This window comes from Equus quagga, chromosome 12 (assembly GCF_021613505.1).
Source record: "Equus quagga isolate Etosha38 chromosome 12, UCLA_HA_Equagga_1.0, whole genome shotgun sequence".
Taxonomy (NCBI): Eukaryota; Metazoa; Chordata; class Mammalia; order Perissodactyla; family Equidae; genus Equus; species Equus quagga.
In genome coordinates this window covers 37359887-37380044 of record NC_060278.1, presented here as the reverse complement: position 1 = coordinate 37380044, position 20158 = coordinate 37359887, and the positions used below count along the sequence as shown (strand labels likewise).

General features: G+C 41.8%; 1 protein-coding gene across 1 annotated transcript in view; it reads right to left on the bottom strand.

The window, feature by feature from the left end:
- Positions 1-20158, bottom strand: part of KIF26B (kinesin family member 26B) — a 442943-nt gene that overhangs the window by 60949 nt on the left and 361836 nt on the right. The window contains exons 9-10 of the mRNA XM_046678716.1: positions 18578-18761; positions 4343-4502 (exon numbers count right to left, since the gene is read on the bottom strand). Coding sequence (XP_046534672.1) covers positions 4343-4502; positions 18578-18761 — 344 coding nt within the window. The remainder of the gene's footprint in view (positions 1-4342; positions 4503-18577; positions 18762-20158) is intronic.

The following is a 20158-nucleotide window of genomic DNA, read 5'->3' as shown; positions in this document are numbered from 1 at the left end:
CTTGTGGCCTGCTCCTTATCACTTTTGCGGAACGGGCTTCAGGAGAGGCTTCTGCAGTGGTGTTTGCTTGCAGTCAGAAGCTCTCCAGGACAGCCGGCCTCAGGCTCCACCTGCTTCTCCCGGGAGATTTAGCACGGAGAGGAGGGCCGATGAAGTCAGCCCGGCTGCCTGGGCCCCAGAGCACATCATGACTGATTCCAACAGGGACTAGGCCTTGACCACAGACCAACCCCCCTCCCCGCCCCCGCCAAGAAAGGCCCGGAGCCTCACTTCCGTCACAGGATTGTTACGCAGAACCAAGTTTCCAGCTAACTTGGGAAGAGTCTCAGACACAACATGAGGGGGTCACTGAATGATTTTCCATGACCTCCTGTTAAGTGGAAGCCGAGACACTATAAAATATCTGTTGTTTAGAAGCAGAGTACAACATCTTGTTGGCAAATAAGCAAATAGATCGTTTGACCTATTAAAGTAATTATTCCTCCCAACGGAGTAACAGTTGCAAAGGAAAGCAAATGCTTCGGGGGCCTGAAGCATCACCGTGTGAAGGGTGCACTTCCTGAGGGTTTGCACCCCTTATGAGACAATGTCTGAAAGGGGCCAACAATTCTATTTTGAGAGAACTGGGTGGCGGTTAGAATTTCCACGTGTCTGGAAAGACTGTAGGCCTGCAGATCAGCTGGGGCATGACAGCACTTCAGCTAAAGCTAAGTGCACACTGACAGGTCCTGTGGTGGCCCCTTTGGGGGCCAACTCCCGTGGTGTGTGCCTGCAACACTGATTTTTGGCATGGGAATTCACTTCAATGCCTCTGTCTATTTTTTCTTACCTATCAAATGGGAAGACTTCTTTTACCTTGGAGCCCAAGAAGTGGCAAGGAATAGCAAATGGCTATAATGAGCGACGGAAGAAAATTTGCAAATGCCCTGTCAAAATGCTCAGGAGGATGGCAGATTTCCCTAGACCAGAGGCTCCCCAAAGTTGGAGAGTAATTTGTGCAGCCTGTCAGTGCAGAATTGAGTAGGGGGGTGAAGCCCTTGGTGGTCTCCTTGCCTTCCCTGCATGCTTTTCTGAATGGTGTTGCCATTTAGGATGGATTGATGGCACCTGGATTGGCCGGCGAGCCTGCACTGTGTGATGGCTGAGGTTGGGAGCCCGTTCTGCGCCTGCGTCTGTCATCTACAGAGGCAATATCATTTGCAAAGTCAAAACCATTCCGGGCACACCTAGGGTGCCCATGGGAGCGCCTGGGATGGGTAATGAATCCAAACTCACTTTCCAGCTCGCTCCCATGACAAATAGTCTGGAACAATGATGAAGAGAAATGAGGACGGGCTACATCCCCTCTGTGCACATTCCAGTTAATTTCCCAGAAGCCAATACGAGTAATGCAGGTTCCAAGCACACCATTGTCTAGGGTGACAAATGAAGAGGGAGTGGGTTTTTTTATGTTTTGGAGAGGTGGGGGAGGGTAACAAATGTGGAGTTTGATTTTCTATTTTTTCCTGTAAGTGAGCAGGAACAAGAGGAAAGTGTGAGGGCAGGAAACGTCCCGCTCTAAGGAAGGACTGCAAAGACCAGGTTTGACACTGTGAAAGGTGTTTAGTATGCTAACAAAATGCAGCATAATGTGGCTCTAAAGCGCTGACTGAATTGATAAAAGAAATCTGGGCTACCCCGCTGTGCTGAATACCCCATGCTGTGCAGAGCAAAGGCAGCCAATATACTGCGGAGCTGGATGAGGTGGGGGAGTGGATTGGCACCCTGGGCTCAGAACTGTCGAGGTCTTGGAGGCTGTGAAAGGGATGCAGTTTGATCCTGCCGCCAACTGGCTGGGTGATTTGAGCAAATCTCCGCCTTATCTCCCTGTACCTCGAAAAAGGATAGTTTCTAGTTGATTAATCACTTTGCAAATGTGATCTGCAGATACCACATATCGAATAGATGCTGCGGCTGAGAATCTGAGACCGTATTACAGCAAGTGTCGTTTAAAGCTTAGACACAATGACGGGGAGCAAGGACTGAGGATGATAGAGCTAGGCGGCACAAATGCCTTGGAAAATGAGTATTTTGGGGAGGACAGAGCTGGCCGGAGGGGCAGGCCACCGTGTTTCCTGGCACTGAGGAATGGGTGGCCACACACGATCTCCAGGAGACACATTAGCGCAGAGCAGGGGCAGCTGATGGACGTCTGTACCCAAGCCTCCAGTGGCTAAACCAGGTCAGGGTCCTGATGGTGGGGGACAACTCTGTGCATTGCGCAGACAGAGCATTTACATTATGCCTACTTCAGACACAGAAACACTTCCTTCATCACACCCTCAGAGCCAGAACGGAAGGAAGGGAACGCAGACAGATGTCTGTAGGGAATGGGGACTGGAGGTTTCACACCTTGTCAGTCCCCTCAAGGGGGCAGAGGGCTGGTTGTTATGGCTCGCTGATACTAACTATGTTGAATTCAACAAGAGACCTTGAATTATTAATTTTAAAAAATCTTAACATTTCCTTATATGTTTATAATAAAACTCAACTCTAACGGAAAGGAAGTTACTTTATCCAAAGTAAAAGTAATTTCATATGCTTACATTCATCCATCCTTTCCATCATCAACTCCACAAATATTTATTAAAATCATAAAAGCATATCACTCTACAGAAACAAAGTGAGACATATGAAAGTAAAGTGTAAAATCAGTGACCTCATCAGGTGGCATTTTGAATTTTATGTGCAGCATAATCTAGTAAATTATCACATTAATAGACGCGATTCTCTTTTTACGGAAAGGGAAGCCCATCGTGCCAATAACTCTTCACTTTTTTTCTAAGGCCTCCATCCCTGACAGTACCACTCCAGAACTTTCTTTTCCTCTCTCCCTCTCTCCTTCCTTTCGTTTTTTTGTAATGACAAGTTGAATTTATTCAACTGCAGAAATGATACTGAATGAACCTTTATAAACTTTCAACTTAAAATTTTTTCTCGTAGAAAAGGGACCTCACAAGGGTTGGGAAAACCATTTCTGGGTTTATCCAACAAGGATTGCAAATTTCAAGAATTGAGACAAACAGGATTATAATTGCCATTTAAGCTCCTCAAGTCAGTCTGGTAATGAATGGCCCTCCTGGTGGAGAATAAAATCAGTGTTGGCATCAACTCAGGCCAGAGGCGAGGAGAACTCAAGGACTTGCCCTGAATCTTAGTTATTGTAGGACGAGCTGCCTGACTTATCTTTTTCCTCCCATACAATAGTAATTTACATTTTATAGGATTTTACATGTTAAAAAAAATGATTCCATGATATTTGCTTAATCCTCATGGCAACTCTGTAAGGTAGGTGTTATTTCCATTTAAATAGATGAGGATAGGCTCAACCAGATTGTCTTTTTTGGTTGACTATAGCATTCTAAATTTTATAGAAAACTTTGACACATATTATATCATCCTGAGTCTTATATCCCTGTGTTGTAGATAAGATATATGGCTATAGCTCTCAGTTCATGAGGAGTGAAGGCTCAGATTGTTAGCAAGAGGTGCAGCTGGATCTTGGCAGGGGCCTGAACAAGCAGAGGAGTACCCACCCCGCATCACCACCTTGTGCAATGTGAAGCTGAGTCAGTGTGATGGTGGTGAGGGGGCGCTCCAGGGCTGAGTCACTCGTGGGCATAGAGGATATGGCAAGTGTTTGGCTCTTCCAGACATAGGAGCAGCTCTAATTTCATCTTCTTGGAGCAGTAATGGAAAGAGGGAAAGGATCTTGGAAGTGGAATAAACATTTGCATGGAATGGTGAGTGGTAACTCCTCAAGCTTCACAAGCTCTCCTAAGTGGGGTTGCCAGACAAACTAAGGATGCGCATAGATCCCATACAATTTTGGGGGCACACTTACACTAAAAAATTATTTGCTGTTTATCTGAAATTCAAATGTAACTGGGTATCCTGTTTTTTTATTGGTCAAATCTGGCAGCTCTACTCCTAAGGGAAGGGTAAGCCAATCTTCTGCCCCTTGCTCTCGTCACTATGAAGCATCTGTACAATGGTGACAATAATCTACCAATGGCAATTGTGGTTGAAGACCTCAACTGAGATAACTTCCTATTATTTTTGACTTGAGCAACCTAAGGTCAAAATTGGGCTAAATCTAAGTATTTCCATAGCTTTTGAATTTGGAAGATCAAGCTTTACACAATTGTTAGTGGAGGCTGTCTTCTGGCACTGAACTAACAATGTGGTCCAGACTGTCCCTCTGTAACACACCTCTCCTCAGACGTCACTGGACTGAGAGTCCCACACCCAGCCCTGGGTTCATGCCTCCCCATCCCATTCTTTGAATAGAAGAGCCACTTACTTGTATGGGATGTGCTTGCTGCCATTGACAAGAGCCAGGATGACATTGCCCAGAGCAGACAGGGAGAGGCACAGCCCTGAGCCTCCTTCCCGATTTTTGCTGAGAGCTTTCACACAACTGCCAAGATCAATGAGGTGCAGGCGGCTGCGGCCTCCAGACACTGCCACAGAGAAGACAAGAGGAGAGAGAAGTGGTCAAGTTCTGGCAAACACTAGTCTGTGCTTCATGTGGCTCCTGGGAAATCTGAAGGAAAAAAAGGGAGGAAGTAAAAGGTTAAAGTTCATGACCCAGTAGGAAACCCCAACAAAATCATGCTGGGGTGACAAATAGCATGGTCCTCTTAAATTCTGTCCACCACATACCACTGACCTTCTAAAACCTGCTGACATTCATCCTATAAATAAATGAATAATTCTTGTAGGTTAAATTGGATGAGATTTCAGAGAAGGTAAATGTCTAATAAAAGGAGGATAAGGTTTGTACCCACATGTCCTTTGGATAGCAGAATTCTGAAACTGCTCAGGTTAAATCTGAATGGCCTGTGAGTGATTATCTGCTTTGGTTGATCATCATAGAGACCCTGACCTAAAGATCAGCCAGGAATAAGGTTGATAACTCAATATAAAATCAGGAAGAAGTAACAACCAGGTGCAGAGAAAGGAAAAGACCCAAGTATTTGCTGAGTATCTGCCAAGTACCAGGTACTGCACAAACACCAGTCTCATTCACTTTCCACAGTAAAATCATAAGCTAAATACTCTTGTCCTTTTTTTATAGATAAGAAAATACAAGTTTGGAAAAGTTAAGAAACTTGCCCACGAGTACTTCTGCTTCTGACCTAGATGAAGTAAGAAACAGGGACTAGATCAATCCTCTTACAACCAAAAAATGAACAAAATGTATAAAACAACTGTTTGCAAGATACTAGGCATCAGGCAGTAAATGATAGTGATCCCTGAGAGGTGGAAAACAAGTAAGGTGAACACTACCTATATCCCAGTAAGTTTCCAGGCCATGGCTCAGGGAGGGGAATTCAGGTGGACTCTCTGAACTGAGGAGATAGAGCAGAGAGTCCAGGGAGACTAAGGTTGCAATGGTTCACAGAACAGAGTTCTGGAGATTTGCAGAAGGTCTCCTTGAGTATTCAACTGAGCACTGATCAACACAGACATGTGAGAAAACTACCCAAGGCTGGGGAATTAGACACCTGAAAAGATTAGGGCGAATAGTGCACAGCACTCACATAAGGCCAGGAATAGTGCTTCTTCCCAACAGCCAGACTGGAAAACTTCAAGATTCCGAGGGCACTGGTTAGGGTACCCAGAAGGGTGTTGCCCTGGACTGAACACTGACCAGGTCCCACCTACAAATCTGAAAGGCAAGACCAGAAGGGACCAAACTGTTTCCAAATAACTACATCCCCAAACAAAGCTTAAGAATATTTACAAAATACAAAAATGTCCAGCACCCAATCAAAAATAACCAGGCATGCAAAGAAGCAAGAAAATGAGACCCATAATGAAGAGATCGTTGAAACCCATGCAGAACTGACATAGATGTTAGAATTGACAGAGAAGGACATTAAAACAGTTATGACAGTATTTCAAATGTTCAGAAAGTTAAGACATGGAATACATAAAAAAGACATAAATTGTATCTATACAGAGATGAAAACTACAATGTGTGAGTTGAAAAATACACTCGATGAGATTAATGGCAGATTAGATATTGCGGAAGAAAAGATTGGTGAATTTGAAGATATAGCAATTGAAACTATCCAAAATGAAATAAAGAAAGAAACTTTAAAAATAAAAAACAAAAAAGAAAAAAAGAACCGTAGGACAACTTCAAGTGTCCTAATATGTGTGTTGTTGGAATCTCTGAAGAAGATACATCATGGTATAGATAAAATATTTGAAGAAATAATGGCCAAAACATTCCCAAATTTGATGAAAACTGTAACCCACAGATCCAAGAAGCTCAATGAGCCCCAAGTACAAGAAACGTGAAGAAAATTAGACTAAGGCACATCATAATCAAACTGCTTAAAACCAGGGATGATGAGGAAAATCTTAAAAATAGCCAGAGGAAGAAAACATGTTACATATAAAGAAAGAAAGATAAGGAGGATGGCAGATTTCTTGTTGGAAATAATACAAGTGAGAAAATAGTGGAGGGACATTTTTAAAGTACAGAACACTGTCAACCTAGAATTATACACCCAACTAAAGTATCATTCTCAGACAAAAGGGAAATAAAGACTCAGACTTACAAAAAGCTGAAAGAATTTAGCATAAGCAGATCCACAAAGGGATGAAGAACTTTGGAAATGATAACTAGGTCAACAATATGTTTTTCCCTATTATTTAAATCACTTTAAAAGATAACTGACTGTTAAAACAAAAATAATAACACTGAATATGTGGATTATAATATATGCAAAATTAAAATGTTTCACAACAATAGCACAAAGGTTAGGAGTGGAGAAATGGAAGTACTGTATTGTAAGGTTCTTATTCTATACACAAAGTGATATAATATCACTTGAAAGTAGAGTGTAATAACTTAAAGGGGTATACTAGAAATCCTAAAGCAATCACTATATAATATAATGAAAGGTTATAGCTAATAAGCCAACAAGGGATATAAAGTGGAATTTTTTTAAATGTTCAATAAATCCAAAAGAAGGCAGATAAAAAAGAAAAGGAAACCAAAGAACAGATGGGTCAAATAAAAAACATATAGAAAAATAATAATTTAGACCAAATCATATCAATGATCACATTAAATATATATAGTTTCAATACCCTCATGTAAAAGGAAGAAATTGTCAGACTGGATAAAAAAGTGAGACCTTACCATATGCTCCCTATGAGAAACGCATTTGAAATATAAAGAAACAGTAGATTGAAAGTGTAAATGTGGAAAAGTCTATATTATACAAACGGTGGCCATAAGGGAGCTGGAATGGCTATATCAATATCAGACAAAAGAAATTTAAGACAAAAAATGTTAAGAGAGGCAAAGAGGGACATTTTATAATGATAAAGGGGATGATTCATCCAGAGGTCATAACAATCAAAAATGTTTACGCACCTAATAAAAGAAGTTCAAATACATGAAGCAAAATATGACAGAACTGCGTGAAGATATAGGCAAGTCCTTAATTATAACTGGGAATTTCAAATACCCCTTCTCAATAATTGCTATAACAAGTAGACAGAAAGCCAGTAAGGATGGAGAAGATTTGAGCAACACTATCAACCAGCTTGTGCTACTTGACATTTATACTTGACATTGCTGTTGACTCAAGCCAACAACAGTAGAATATACATTCTTTTGAAGTGCACACAAAACATTTACATGACAGACCCACATGTTGGCCCATAAAACAAGTCTAAATAAATTTTAAAGGATTTACATCATTCAAAGTATGTTCTCTGACACAATGGAATTAAATTAGAAGTCAATATAGAAAGATATCTGGACAATCCCTGAATATTTTGAAATTCAACAACACAGCTCCAAAGAACTTATGGTCAAAGAAGAAATCAAAATGGAAATTAGAAAGTGTTTTTAAGTGACTGAAAATGAAAACACAACACATCCAAATTTATGCAATGCCCCTAAAGAAGTACTTAGGAGGAAATTTACAGCATTAAATGTCTATATTAGGAAACAACAGAGATCTCAAATCAATGACCTTAGCTTCCACCTTAAGAAATTAGAAAAAGATGAGCCAATTAAAGACTAAATAGCAGGAAGGCAATAATTAACATAAAAGCAGAAATCAATGGAATAGAAAACTAAAATCTAAAATAGAGAAAATCAATGAAACCAAAAGCTGGTTCTTTGAGAAGATCAATAAAATTGATAAGTCTCTAGCACAGGTGATCAGGAAAGGAGAGAGGACAAAAATGATCAATGTCAGGGATGAGAGGAGTGGTTTCACTACAGTTTCTACAGATATCAAAAGGATAATAAGGAAACATTATACCAGTAAATTAGATCCCTTGGAAGAATGGACAAATTTCTTGGAAGATATAAAGTACTAAAGCTCATTCAAGAAGTAATAGATAGTGTGAATAGTTCTATATCCTTTAAAGAAATAGAATCTGTAGTTAACTACCTTTCCTCAGGGAAAGCTCCAGGGCCAGATGGCTGCACCAGTGAATTCTACCAAATGTTTAAGTAATGAATAATGCCAATTCTACACAAATTCTTTCTAAAAATTATTTGAGAGAATACTTTCCAATTCACTCTGTGAGGCCAAGATTACCCTGATACCAAAAACAGACAAAGAAATTACAAGAAAAGAAAACTAAAGACCAACATCCCTCATGAATACTGAGGCAAAGCTCCTAAACAAAATAATAGAGAACCATATTGGAAAACTGTATCCAGGAACATATAAAAAGGATTTTACACCATGAGAAAGTGGGGTTTATGCCAGGAATGCAAGGTTGGTTAACAAAAATTAATCAATATAATTTACCATATTAACAAACAAAAAAGAAAAACTATATGATTCTCTCAGGAGATGGAGACAAAGCAGTGAACAAAATTCAACATCCATTTCTGATAAAAAATTCTCAGCAAAATATAAATAGAAGGCAATATCTTCAGTTTAATAAAAAGTGTCTATGAAAAACCTACTGCTAACATCATACTTAATGGGAAAAGACTAAACGTCTTCCCTCTAAGATCAGGAACAAGGCAAGGATGTTCACTCTCACTATTTGCATTCAACATTGTACTGAAGGTTGTAGCCAGTACAATAAGGCAAGAAAAAGAAATAAAAGGTATCTAGGTTGGAAAGAAAGAAGTCAAACTGTCTTTATTTGCAGACTATGTGATCATCTATGTAGAAAATCTAACAGAATCTACAAAAAAAGCAAGTAGAGGGGTTGGCCCGATGTCCGAGTGGTTCAGCAGCCTGGGTTCATGGGTTCGGATCCTGGGTGTAGACGTACACCATTTGTCAAGCCATGCTGTGGCAGCATCCTACATACAAAATAGAGGAAGACTGGCACAGATGTTAGCTCAGGGCTAACCTTCCTCAGCAAAACATTAAAAAAGCAGCTAGAACTAAGTGAGTTTAGTGAGGGTGCAGGATACAAGATCAACAGACAAAAGAGCGTGCCAAACTTAACCACCAGGCCATCAGGGCTGGCTCCAAATAATTTTTGACAAAGGTGCAAAGGTAATTTAGTAGAGAGAAGATAGTTTTTACAACAAACGATACTGGAACAATTACATATATATAATTGTTATATATACCTTTAATCCATATATACCCTTAATCCACACATTGCACAATTTATAAAAATTAATTAAAAGTGGATCAAAGACCTAAATATAAAGCCTAAAATTATAAAACTTCTACAAGAAAGTATACTATAAAACCTTTTTGATATTGAGTTAGGCAAAGATTTCTTAGACATGACACGAAAAACATGATTTATAAAAAAAGACATAGATAAAATAGACTTCATCAAAATTGAGTATTTCTGCTCTTCAAAATACATAGTTAAGAGAATAAAAAGGTAAGACACAGACTGGGAAAAAATATTTGCAAAACACATTTCTGATAAAGGACTTGTATCCAGATTATATAAAGAACTCTCAAAACTTAACTATAAGACAAAGACAATATTTAAAAGGGCAAAAGATACTTCACCAAAGAAGATGTATGGATGCCAAATGAGTACATGAAAAGATACTAAACATCACTTGTCACTAGTGAAATGCAAATTAAAATCACAGTGAGATATACTATGTATCTATTATATAAAAAGGCTAAAATTAAGAAGACTGACAATACCAAGTGTTGGTGAGGATGTGGAGGAGCTGAAATGCTCATATACTGCTGGTGGAGATATAAAATGGTACAATCACTTTGGGAAACAGTTGGCAGTTTCTTAAAAAATTATACAAACATCTATCATATGGTCCAGCCATTCCACTTCTAGGCATTTACCCAAAAGAAAAGGAAATGTATTTCCAAACAAAGATTTGTACACGAATGTTCACAGTACTTTTATTTGTGATAGCCCAAAACCAGAAACAACACAAATGTCCATCAGCTGGTGAATGGATAGGCATTTATTATTTAGAAATAAAAATAAATGCACTTTGTTGCATGTATCATGAATCTCAAAATAATTATGCTAAAGAAGCCACTCAAATGAGTACAGACTGTATGAAATGATTCCATTTATACAAAATTCTAGGAAATACAAACTAATGTATAGGAACTGAAGCCAATCAGTGTTTGCCTGGGTATAGGGAGGGGAAGGCAGAGGAGCTGGAGGGAGCGATTTCAAAGGGTTCCAGGGAAACCTTCTGGGGGTGATGGATATGTTTGTTATCTTAATTGCAGTGATGTTTTCATGGGTATATATATATATATGACAAAACTTATCAAATTACATACTTTATGTGCAAATTATTGTGTCTCAAGTATATCTCATTAAAGCATTTTTTTTTTTCAAAAAAGGAAACCTGCCTGTGCTCATGCTGTCAGTGGTCGAGGAGGATTCACACCTTCAAGACCTGTGCTCTTCATCCTACACTGCGTGGTCTCAGCCAGTTCCTGAGGCAGCAGGAGCTACAAGGCTGCCTTTCTCTCCCAGGCCCCACTCTCCCAGGTTAGTGTGGCCCTCAGCACAGCACCCCAGCTCCTGGGTCATCTCCCTTCGTCCCCCTCGCTCCCCAGGCAGCAGCAGACTCCTGCTCCTCAGGCCTCTGGATTCCTGCCTTTCCAGGGTGGCCCAGCTCACACCATCAGACCGGGCCCACCTCCTGTTGCTTCTAGGACAGCTGCTATTCCCTCTGCCTTCCCCTACTCTGGGTGGAAGGAGGGTCGCAAAGGTAGAAATGGAAACTTGCCGTTGTGGAACCTCAGTTCATTTGGGGCAAGTGGAAGAGCAGCGGGTTGAGAAAGTGGATGCAGGGTAGGATGTGGGTGTGTCTGGGTCCTGGTGGCTGTGTGAGGAGCATGTGGGCAGTGTCTGGGCGCCCACACATCTGCAGGCAGAGCCCACATGACAGCACAGATGTGGGAGGGCGAGGTGCTGCTCACACTGTAGGATGAAAACATCCGGGAACCACTGTCCTAACCCGAATCTTGTCTCTACCCCATCCCACGGTCAATTTCGACATCTAGTGCTGAGAAAAATGGTGATGAATTTACAGAAAGCACAACAGCTCAAGTCAGGCTCTCCAGTTACTATGGCCAAGAACGTTTCACATCAAGGACATGATATTTTGTTTACCTTACACTATCCCCAGTAAAAACCCTTAAAAGGGAAGATATGTTATTTCTCTTCTATGCCATTTTCTATGGTGCAAGATCAGGTCATGGCAATGTGCTGCGGAAATAGTTATTTTTAAAGCAAAATATCATCTGTTTTGCAACCTAATTATATAGACAGGAGAAGCTCAGATATTCCACGTGTACCGCAGATTAAAGAGCAAAGGCAGGGACCAGTTTGGACTTTCAGACTCTAATAGTCCATTTGATGTAATGGAATAAAGTGCATAATGTTCATGTAGTAAAACAGAGCACAGAGAACAAAAGGCGTAGTTTAGACTGTGCTGAAGAATAGTATTATAAAATACCTATAATTATAACTGCATGACTCAAAGTGAGAGTCACATTCAGACAATGGAAAATCAACTCTTCTCTACGCCCACTGGAGTGTCAGTCGTCAGAACTCTGAATTTCACCCATGGTGCTTACTCTAGAATGGTACAAGGGGAGTGAGCACAGCCCATTTGCTGTTACCAAGAATTTACATGGGGCCGGCCCTGTGGCCGAGTGGTTAAGATCTCGCACTCCACTGCGGCAGCCTAGGGTTTCGCTGGTTCGGATCCTGGGCGCAGACATGGCACTGCTTGTCGGGCCACGTTGAGGTGGCGTCCCACGTGCCACAGCTAGAAGGACCTGCAACTAGGATGTACAACTACGTACCGAGGGGGATTTGGGGAGATAAAGCAGAAAAAGAAAAAAAAAAAAGATTGGCAGCAGTTGTTAGCTCAGGTGCCAATCTTAAAAAAAAAAGAATTTACATGACTACAGGTGGTCAGAAAGAAAGCAGTTCTATAATCAATTCAATGAATGAAACGTGATAATTAATAGCAGATAGGAGCAGGCTCCTCACCGACATCTCAGATTTCTGAGATCACAGCTGCAGGGATAAAGGAACACAACTCAGTCTGCCTCGAGGAATCCTTTATTTATATTCTAATATGTATATTTTAAGTCTAGAGCTTGACCAAACCAAATTACCCACATGCCTTACTCTCCCTACAGGAAGCAATTTGCTAATTTTACCCCACTCCTGAGCCACTCTCCCAGCTCAGTTTATTGAGCACCTAGGAGGTGCCAGGAAATGCTAAATTCTTCTAATATCACTTAATTCCTACAATGATCCTGTATTGCAAGAATTGGCTCCATTTTATAGATGAGGGAAATGAGGTTCACAGATGTTAAATAAATTGCCCAAAACCTCATAGAAAATTATGCTGAGTCTAAGATGAAAATCCAGAGCTAATTATAAAGCACATAGGCATTCTTTTAACTCACCTTTCCATAACTTCGTGGTTCCCAAACTCTGCTGCAAGGTGTCAGAATCACCTTGGAATCTAAAAAAAGATAGATGCCTGGCTCCCACTCTCAGGCTTTCTAATTTAATTGGCCTGGAGTGTGACATGGTCACTGAGATTCACTGAAAAGCTCTCTGGGTGACTCTAATGTGCAGCAAAGTGGAACCACTGCCTTGCCACCTGGCCAGTTAACCAATGCTCTCCATCCCCTGTGTGAGGCAGGCTGGCTGATGCCCACGGCTCACTGAACACTTGTGGCCAGTGCTGGCCGCCCGCTACTTTGTCTACACACTCTTATACTTGTCAGTATAGATAAAAACATAATTTAATATTATATACACCAATAAAACATGATTGTGTAAAGAAAGTTAATGTTTCTTTAAAAACTAAACCCAATGCTTTGGAAAGATGTGATAAAAATGAGTTGTTTTTTTTTTTTTTAAGATGCTGAATTAGGTGTGAATGAGAAATTATAAAGTGGAAAAAATTTTCACAGTCTAGAAAAGTCTATATCCAGTTGGCTGCACAAGTGTCTTTTAAGTTCTTGAATCACTTAGAAGAAATTTAAAGCAAAAACCAGACTATTAATCTGAGTGGCTTTTATAAAAACCAGAACCTTAAGTTGAAAACTCATCTCAAAGAGGAAGCCACGGCCCTGTTTGAGGAGATTGATGAATAAATACTCATTTGGATGTTTTAAGTTGAAATAAAATATTTATGGTGTGAATGTATCATTTTATATGAATCCTCTTTCCAACTCACTTTCTCAATTGACCAGCTCCTTCTGACTGTGTTACATAAGAGGGCTTCACTGAACTCACACCATCTGTTTACATGAAGGGTAACTGGATGGTCTTTCTCTTTCTGAAACACAGCTAAACTAGATAATAGAGAAATCATAAAACGACAGCACACGTTCTATTTGATTGAACACATAGGGACCGAGCACTGATGTGCCAGGCACACTAGTAACACTGTGGAGGACAGACAGATGGATAATGGGCTTGTCCTCAGGGAACCTGAAGTCTAATGGGGTTAGACAAGCCCACAGATGATTGAAATATAAGGTGGAGTAAGGCAACGGCTTACCACTCCCCAAACTGTCATGGGTCTTAAAGGGGAAACATTACACAAAGGGAGAATCTGAAAGGCTTGATGGACGAGGCAGCTCAAGGGGGAAGTAGGGTCCAGATACGGCTTTTTTTAAATTGTTGATGTCATTGCCCTCCTCTTCCCTTCCTTCCACCTAGCTCTGGCTTGGGTGGTAGGAGTGATTGAAAATAAAAGCATGAAAAGATGACTGACGGTCCCAATTGGTGAGGTCCCAGAAGAGACAGAAGGGGACGGGATAAAGAAGGCAAGGAGAAGGAGGAAGCACACCTGTGGGAGAGAAGCAGGGGGACCCAGGTGCAGGAACAAGGAGATTTTGAAGCTAAGAGGAGAGAGGCTGAGGCAATACACCAGGTTAACTCTATCTTCGCCTTAAATAGGCTGCTGATTATCTGCTGAGAGTGGCAGAGTGGGGATCAGGCTTCAGAGGTCTGGAAGTGCTGCTGAGACGGCGGTGACGGGAAGACCATGAGAGATTACTATGGGAATTCCAGACTGCGCTGTTTAGAATATTGTCTCCTGGCCAAAGATTTTAAAAATCATATTACAAAAATCGAGAAATAGAAAACTGTCACTTCATAATGACCAGGGGGGAGACGAGAGACCAGAAGTACCCCCCGGCCATGTGTGGCTGTCCTCCCTACACAGAGCTTTGTATGAAGGACAGCTGAGGCCCCTCTCTGCCTCCTTTAGAAACAATGTTCTTTCCTAGATCCCTTTTCCCCCATCTACCACCCAAATAATGGGCCTCTAGAGTCATATAGACCACACAGCCCTGGATAGGGCGTCAGGTGATTCAAGCTGTTCCAAGACACATAAAGAAAGAGTGGTTGGTTGTCAAAAGAAAACTGAGGTTAAGGAAACAGTCTGTTCAGACGTGTAAACAGATGAGTGCAGGCACAGCCAGATGCCCATAAGCATGCACACTCGTCCGTGTGCGCACACACAGCCAGCCCAGCCCACGCTTGGCCTCTAGGTTCCTCTAGTGGTAATAAAGTGAAAGAACAAATCAGAGACCCAGTGTCATTCTAGATCCTGGGCAACAGCTGTTTGAAAACTCAGGTTACTCATCAAAGTGATGCTTTTAAAAACCACCTTTATCAACAGGACTTGTAAAATGTCAGTATCATGAGTGTATTACCCTGGAGTATCACTAGTCTCATCCTGCTCTAGACACTCATCCGTGCAAGTACGAGGAGCAGCTCCTGACCATCGGGGCTTTAGGCTCTCTTCTCCAATGCTGGAATTCCCAAGGGGGTCCTCAAGCCTTTCCAGGTTTAGCCTAGAAAGCAGGAGAAGGCTCCGTGATGGGTGAAGGACGGGTCCCGCTGATGCTCCAAAAACTTTTGAAACCAGGGAAATACTTTCAGCTTAACCTAGTGTTATCTGAAAAACAGTGATACACCAGAAGTTTCTTTTCTATCTTGACGTGTTTAAAACATTTTTGTCTGTCTACTTATATGTGCATATGTGCGTGTATAGGACGCATATATGTGTGTAAGATTCAGGTGCATATATACACACGGTGTGTTTAGTTCTTGCAGCAGAGGCCTCTTTGAATCCATCATCTAAGTATCTAATGGCCAGTTAAGAGCAGCACGCTCTGCTGTCTGCTTCCTGCAGGGTGACTAATTAATAAACTTTCCCTTAATTGAGTTCTGGCTGCCAGGCCCACAGGGATTATTACTTATATATAAGTAAACAAAATTTCCATTTTAAACAACACTCAAAATCTCCTAATTATATTTTAAACAGATATAAATTCACTGAAGTCAAGCAAGCTGTGAGCGGGAGCTGTGTGCATTCTGGCCTGGATTCCCTTCCTTGAGAGAAGCTGGGTGCTGTGGCTGGCAGGTGACATCTCCGGATCCTTGGGGGCTCACCCCCATATCAGCCCCTTCACTCCCGCCCCTTCTTTGTTCTCATCTACAGACACATGAGAAAGTACCTAAAGAAGTTCTGGAAGCCACTAATGGTATCTGCCTTTTCCTTTAACCTGAATTTATTATTTAAAAGCAATTCACTTTCAGAATTTATAAATAGGAAGAAGATGAGTTGGATGTTAAATATTTAATACATGTTCGGGATCCATTAAGTACTGACCTTGGGTGGATTATTGGGTTTAGGAATGTCCTAGTCTACACCTTCATGGAAGCTGAATTTTAAGTTCTTACAATTGAAGTAACTTAATTAACTGTTTGTTTTCAAGATTTCTCTCTACTTTCCGATTCCAAATTGAGAAAATCATGAAAAAAAGTGAAAAACCAAAACCAGAGTTGTAGCTTGTGTTGAAAGCTAGAAGGAGGAGGAGATGATCCCAACACTGAGTTTTTCTTCTCAGTGTCATTTGGAAACCCTTGGCTCAAGATTCAGACCTTTTGCGCGTCACCTTTTGCTAAAAGGACAAGAATCCACTGTAAGGTCCAATTATTATTATTATTGACAGCTTAAAAGAATAAGATAAACATGTTTTAGACTCTCACATTCACGCTGCTAAGATGTAACTGAGAAAAAACAGGGAGGGCAGGATTTAAAGCCAGCCCCCAGATTGTTAGGAGAAACATGGATAAAATTCTGTTACGGATTAAAGGTCTGGCTCTTCTCATCCCTCTCCTAATGCCTTCTTTTCTTCTTTAAGAAAGTTATTCCAAGTGGAAGTGCTGTACATGGCGTGAGCCTTTCCTTGAGAAACAACCTCTTTTGAAAGATTCCCATTCAAGATATTTTGCTCATCCCCAGTCAGACCTTCAACACCATTGCTGGTTTCAAAAGAGATCTAGCTGCTGATGGTACCTCTGCCTGGTCGCCCAGTGCCTTGCAAGTGAGGGCCGGTATCTCTAGATTCCTGGGCAGCAGCCAGGGCAGGGCGCCAAGGCTGATGGTCAGAGCCATGAAGGCTAGCCTGGATTAGTGGAACTCCAGCCCAAGTCCCGGGGTAGAGATAGGGGGCAAGTCTCTAGGCCCAGTCAAAACCAAAGGAGCAGGAGGCAAGAAAAATAAGTGAATGACTGGTATGCAACACGTGGAGGAATCTCAAATGCATTATGCTAAATGAAAGAAGCCAGACACAAAGGGCCACATATGGATCATGTGATTCCATTTTTATGATCTTCTGGATAAAAGCAAAACTATAAGGACAAAAATCAGATCAGTGGTTGTCAGAGCTAGGGAGGGAACTGACTACTAGGGGCAAGAGAGACATTTCTGTGGCTATAGTTTTGTTCTATATCTTGATAGTGGTCGTAGTTATATGACTATAGATTTGTCAAAACGCATCTAATGACATATAAAAAGGGTAAGTTTTACTGAATGTAAATTATACCCCATTAAACCTGAGTTAAACAACAACAATTAAGGAGTAGGAATAATGGCAGGAAACTGGGCCAAGAGAGGCGATGAGATGGGAGGAGAGAGCTTCCACTTGGGGCAACAGAAGCCCCCAAGAGCTATCTCCAGGAGTAGTGGTTTCCAAGTCTTTGGGCAACAAGGAGACCTGGGGAGAAACTGGGGAGCCCATCCACAGATCCCAGTTGGACGTCTTAATTCTAGGCTCCACCTAGAATTGCGTTAGTTGATTGCCTCTGCATTAGCCAATTAGCTTCTCAGTTTCTAGGCACCAAGTTTAAGTCTCCTGACTCAGGACTTTTGTTTGTTTTTCTGGCATCCAGCATCCTCGAGACATCATTCAGAGAGCTCTGGGGGCCAACTGCCCGTTTTGAAAGCCCTGTAGAAGTGGACATCGAGAGATTATGGAAGCTGTAGCCTGGCCAGCCCAGCCCTGTGGCCTGCACTTGCCTTAGAAAGCCCAGTGAGGTCAAGGGACTACTCTGCCCACAGTGCAAGATCCCACCTGCGATACTGAGCTGAGCGCTGGTACTCAGCCACTGAGCATAGAGTCTACGCTACTCAGCAGACAAGGGATGAACATGCACCAACGTCAGTGCTGGCTTTGAAAAAACAGCCAAGAGGGAACTGTCTAACCATCGAGTTGGGTTCCTGGCAGTGTAACTCCCTCACAGAGCAGGGCATGGGCCAGGGTTTCTACAGGGAAATGTCACTGATGGGCATTACCTGAGGGAGGGAGGCAGCCAGAGTCTGCTTCGGTATTCAAGTCTGATTTATAGACTCTTTAAAAACATGACTTTGGTTCTTTTGGGTCCATATAGTGGACTCAAGGTCACGATGAATAACACTGGTGGGAGGGCTGGGGGATACAGATCCGTCTTTCATGATCAGCACCTTTAAGGTTTGTGAACAAAAAGATACTATGAAGCAGTTTTCTTAAGTTGGTTCTCTCACATTCCCAAGGCAATTACCTTCATAAATTATCTTTACCAAAGCAAAGCCTTTTCCCCTGGATGTTCAAAAGTAAACTGCAGCCCAGACCCTATCGTTATCTTGAGTTCCAAATCACGAACTCCATGCTGGTGAAATTGAACTACATTAAGAAAAGGTGATGGTTGCCCTCAACGAGGGGTTTCTCACTAGTCTGAGAGTAGAGACAGGTCAACTTACTTCCTCCTTTCCCGCTCTTCTCCATCCGGTACTGGTAGATGTGCAGGGTGAAGAGCATGTGGGAGTTGCGGTGGTCTTCTTCATCGCAGTCCTGCTGGTTGCCCCGGCGGGAGGCGATGGCGGCGTCCAGGAAGAAGGCAGCCTTCTCTGCGGTGGGCGCCCGCAGCTCGCTCTGGTTCTGCAGCTGGAAGACACAAGCTCAGAGCTGAAGCTGCAGGCTGAGGAGGGCTCGCCAGCCGCTCACGCCTGGCCATCCATTCTGCAGAGTAAAGCTACATGCCTCTCAAAGGCCAAAACTCCTTCTGGAACAAGGTCCTGTTCTCATGTGCAATTCTCAGCTTAATTCACTTCTGAAAATCAATATTGAGCACACATTGGATGGAACATATTTTTACCCATTTTACAATATAAGTAGAATCTGTAAATAGCAGATGTGAAGAGCAAATGTATCCAAGTGATCAGGGGGAGTAGGGGCCCATTCTGCTCTCTGCAGAGGACACCAAACTGACATCCTGGGCCGTCCATTCACCTGAGAAAACATGAAGGACACGACCGCATCTTGATTTCAAAGATTAGACTGTTTGGAGACAGGTAGGTTGTAAAATATGATTTTAGTCCAGACAGCACTGATATTCCAAAGAAGTGAAAAGACTTGGTTGGCTTTAACTGAACTCAATTTATCCAGCTCTTTAACCAAAGCCAAATTTAGGCCACTTTTCCTAGTATAGTTATAAATAAGAAGTAAATGTAAAAGACACATGAAAACACCCAAGATGCCTGAGTGTCTCATCCGTATTATTTACAGGATATCAATTTTTATCTTCAGTTCCTAATTCATGTTCATGGCATACTCATTAACTGACTAAAGAAAGTGTCATGGGCAATGTGTCTGGATCCTATGAGACCCCTTGGCAATTACAGTCAAGCCTAATCAGACCAATGCTATCAGAGTCTGACCAGCACTCGTCTTTTTCGCGAGAAAAGGAAACTCATATTTCTGATTTATTCAAAGAAATGATTCAAATAGGGTCGGTATATATTCTGACAGTTTTCTACTCTAACTATACTTATAATTCTGAACTGTGAGAGCCAATATTTGGAACCCAAGACCATCAAAAGCCTCAAATTTCAAAGAGAGATTCTGTTGTGTTCACTGTTTTGTACTTACTATGGCAGAAAAATAAACCAAAGACTTTTTAAGATTTTTCAACAAGAAAAGTTAAAATAAAGACGATGTTGGTCTCTTCCTCTTCTTCTTAGCTTTCACTTAGCCAGATCTTTCACCTGAGTGGAACTTCATTAATGCAGCTACAAAAGTGAGTGGAGGTTCTAGCATATTTGAATGTCCAGGTGATGCTCAGAGTGGGAGCGGTGGGTAGGGTGACACTGATTTCCATCACAGGTGCTGTGTAGATACCGTCTGAGCAAGTCTTATGCTTCAGAACAGTGGTTCTCAAAGTGCGGCCCCCGGGCCAGCAGCACCAGCATCACCTGGGAACAGACTAGAACTACACATCTTAGGGCTCTCTCCCAGGCCTACTGAATCAGAAATTCTAGATGGGGAGCCCAGCAACCTGTGTT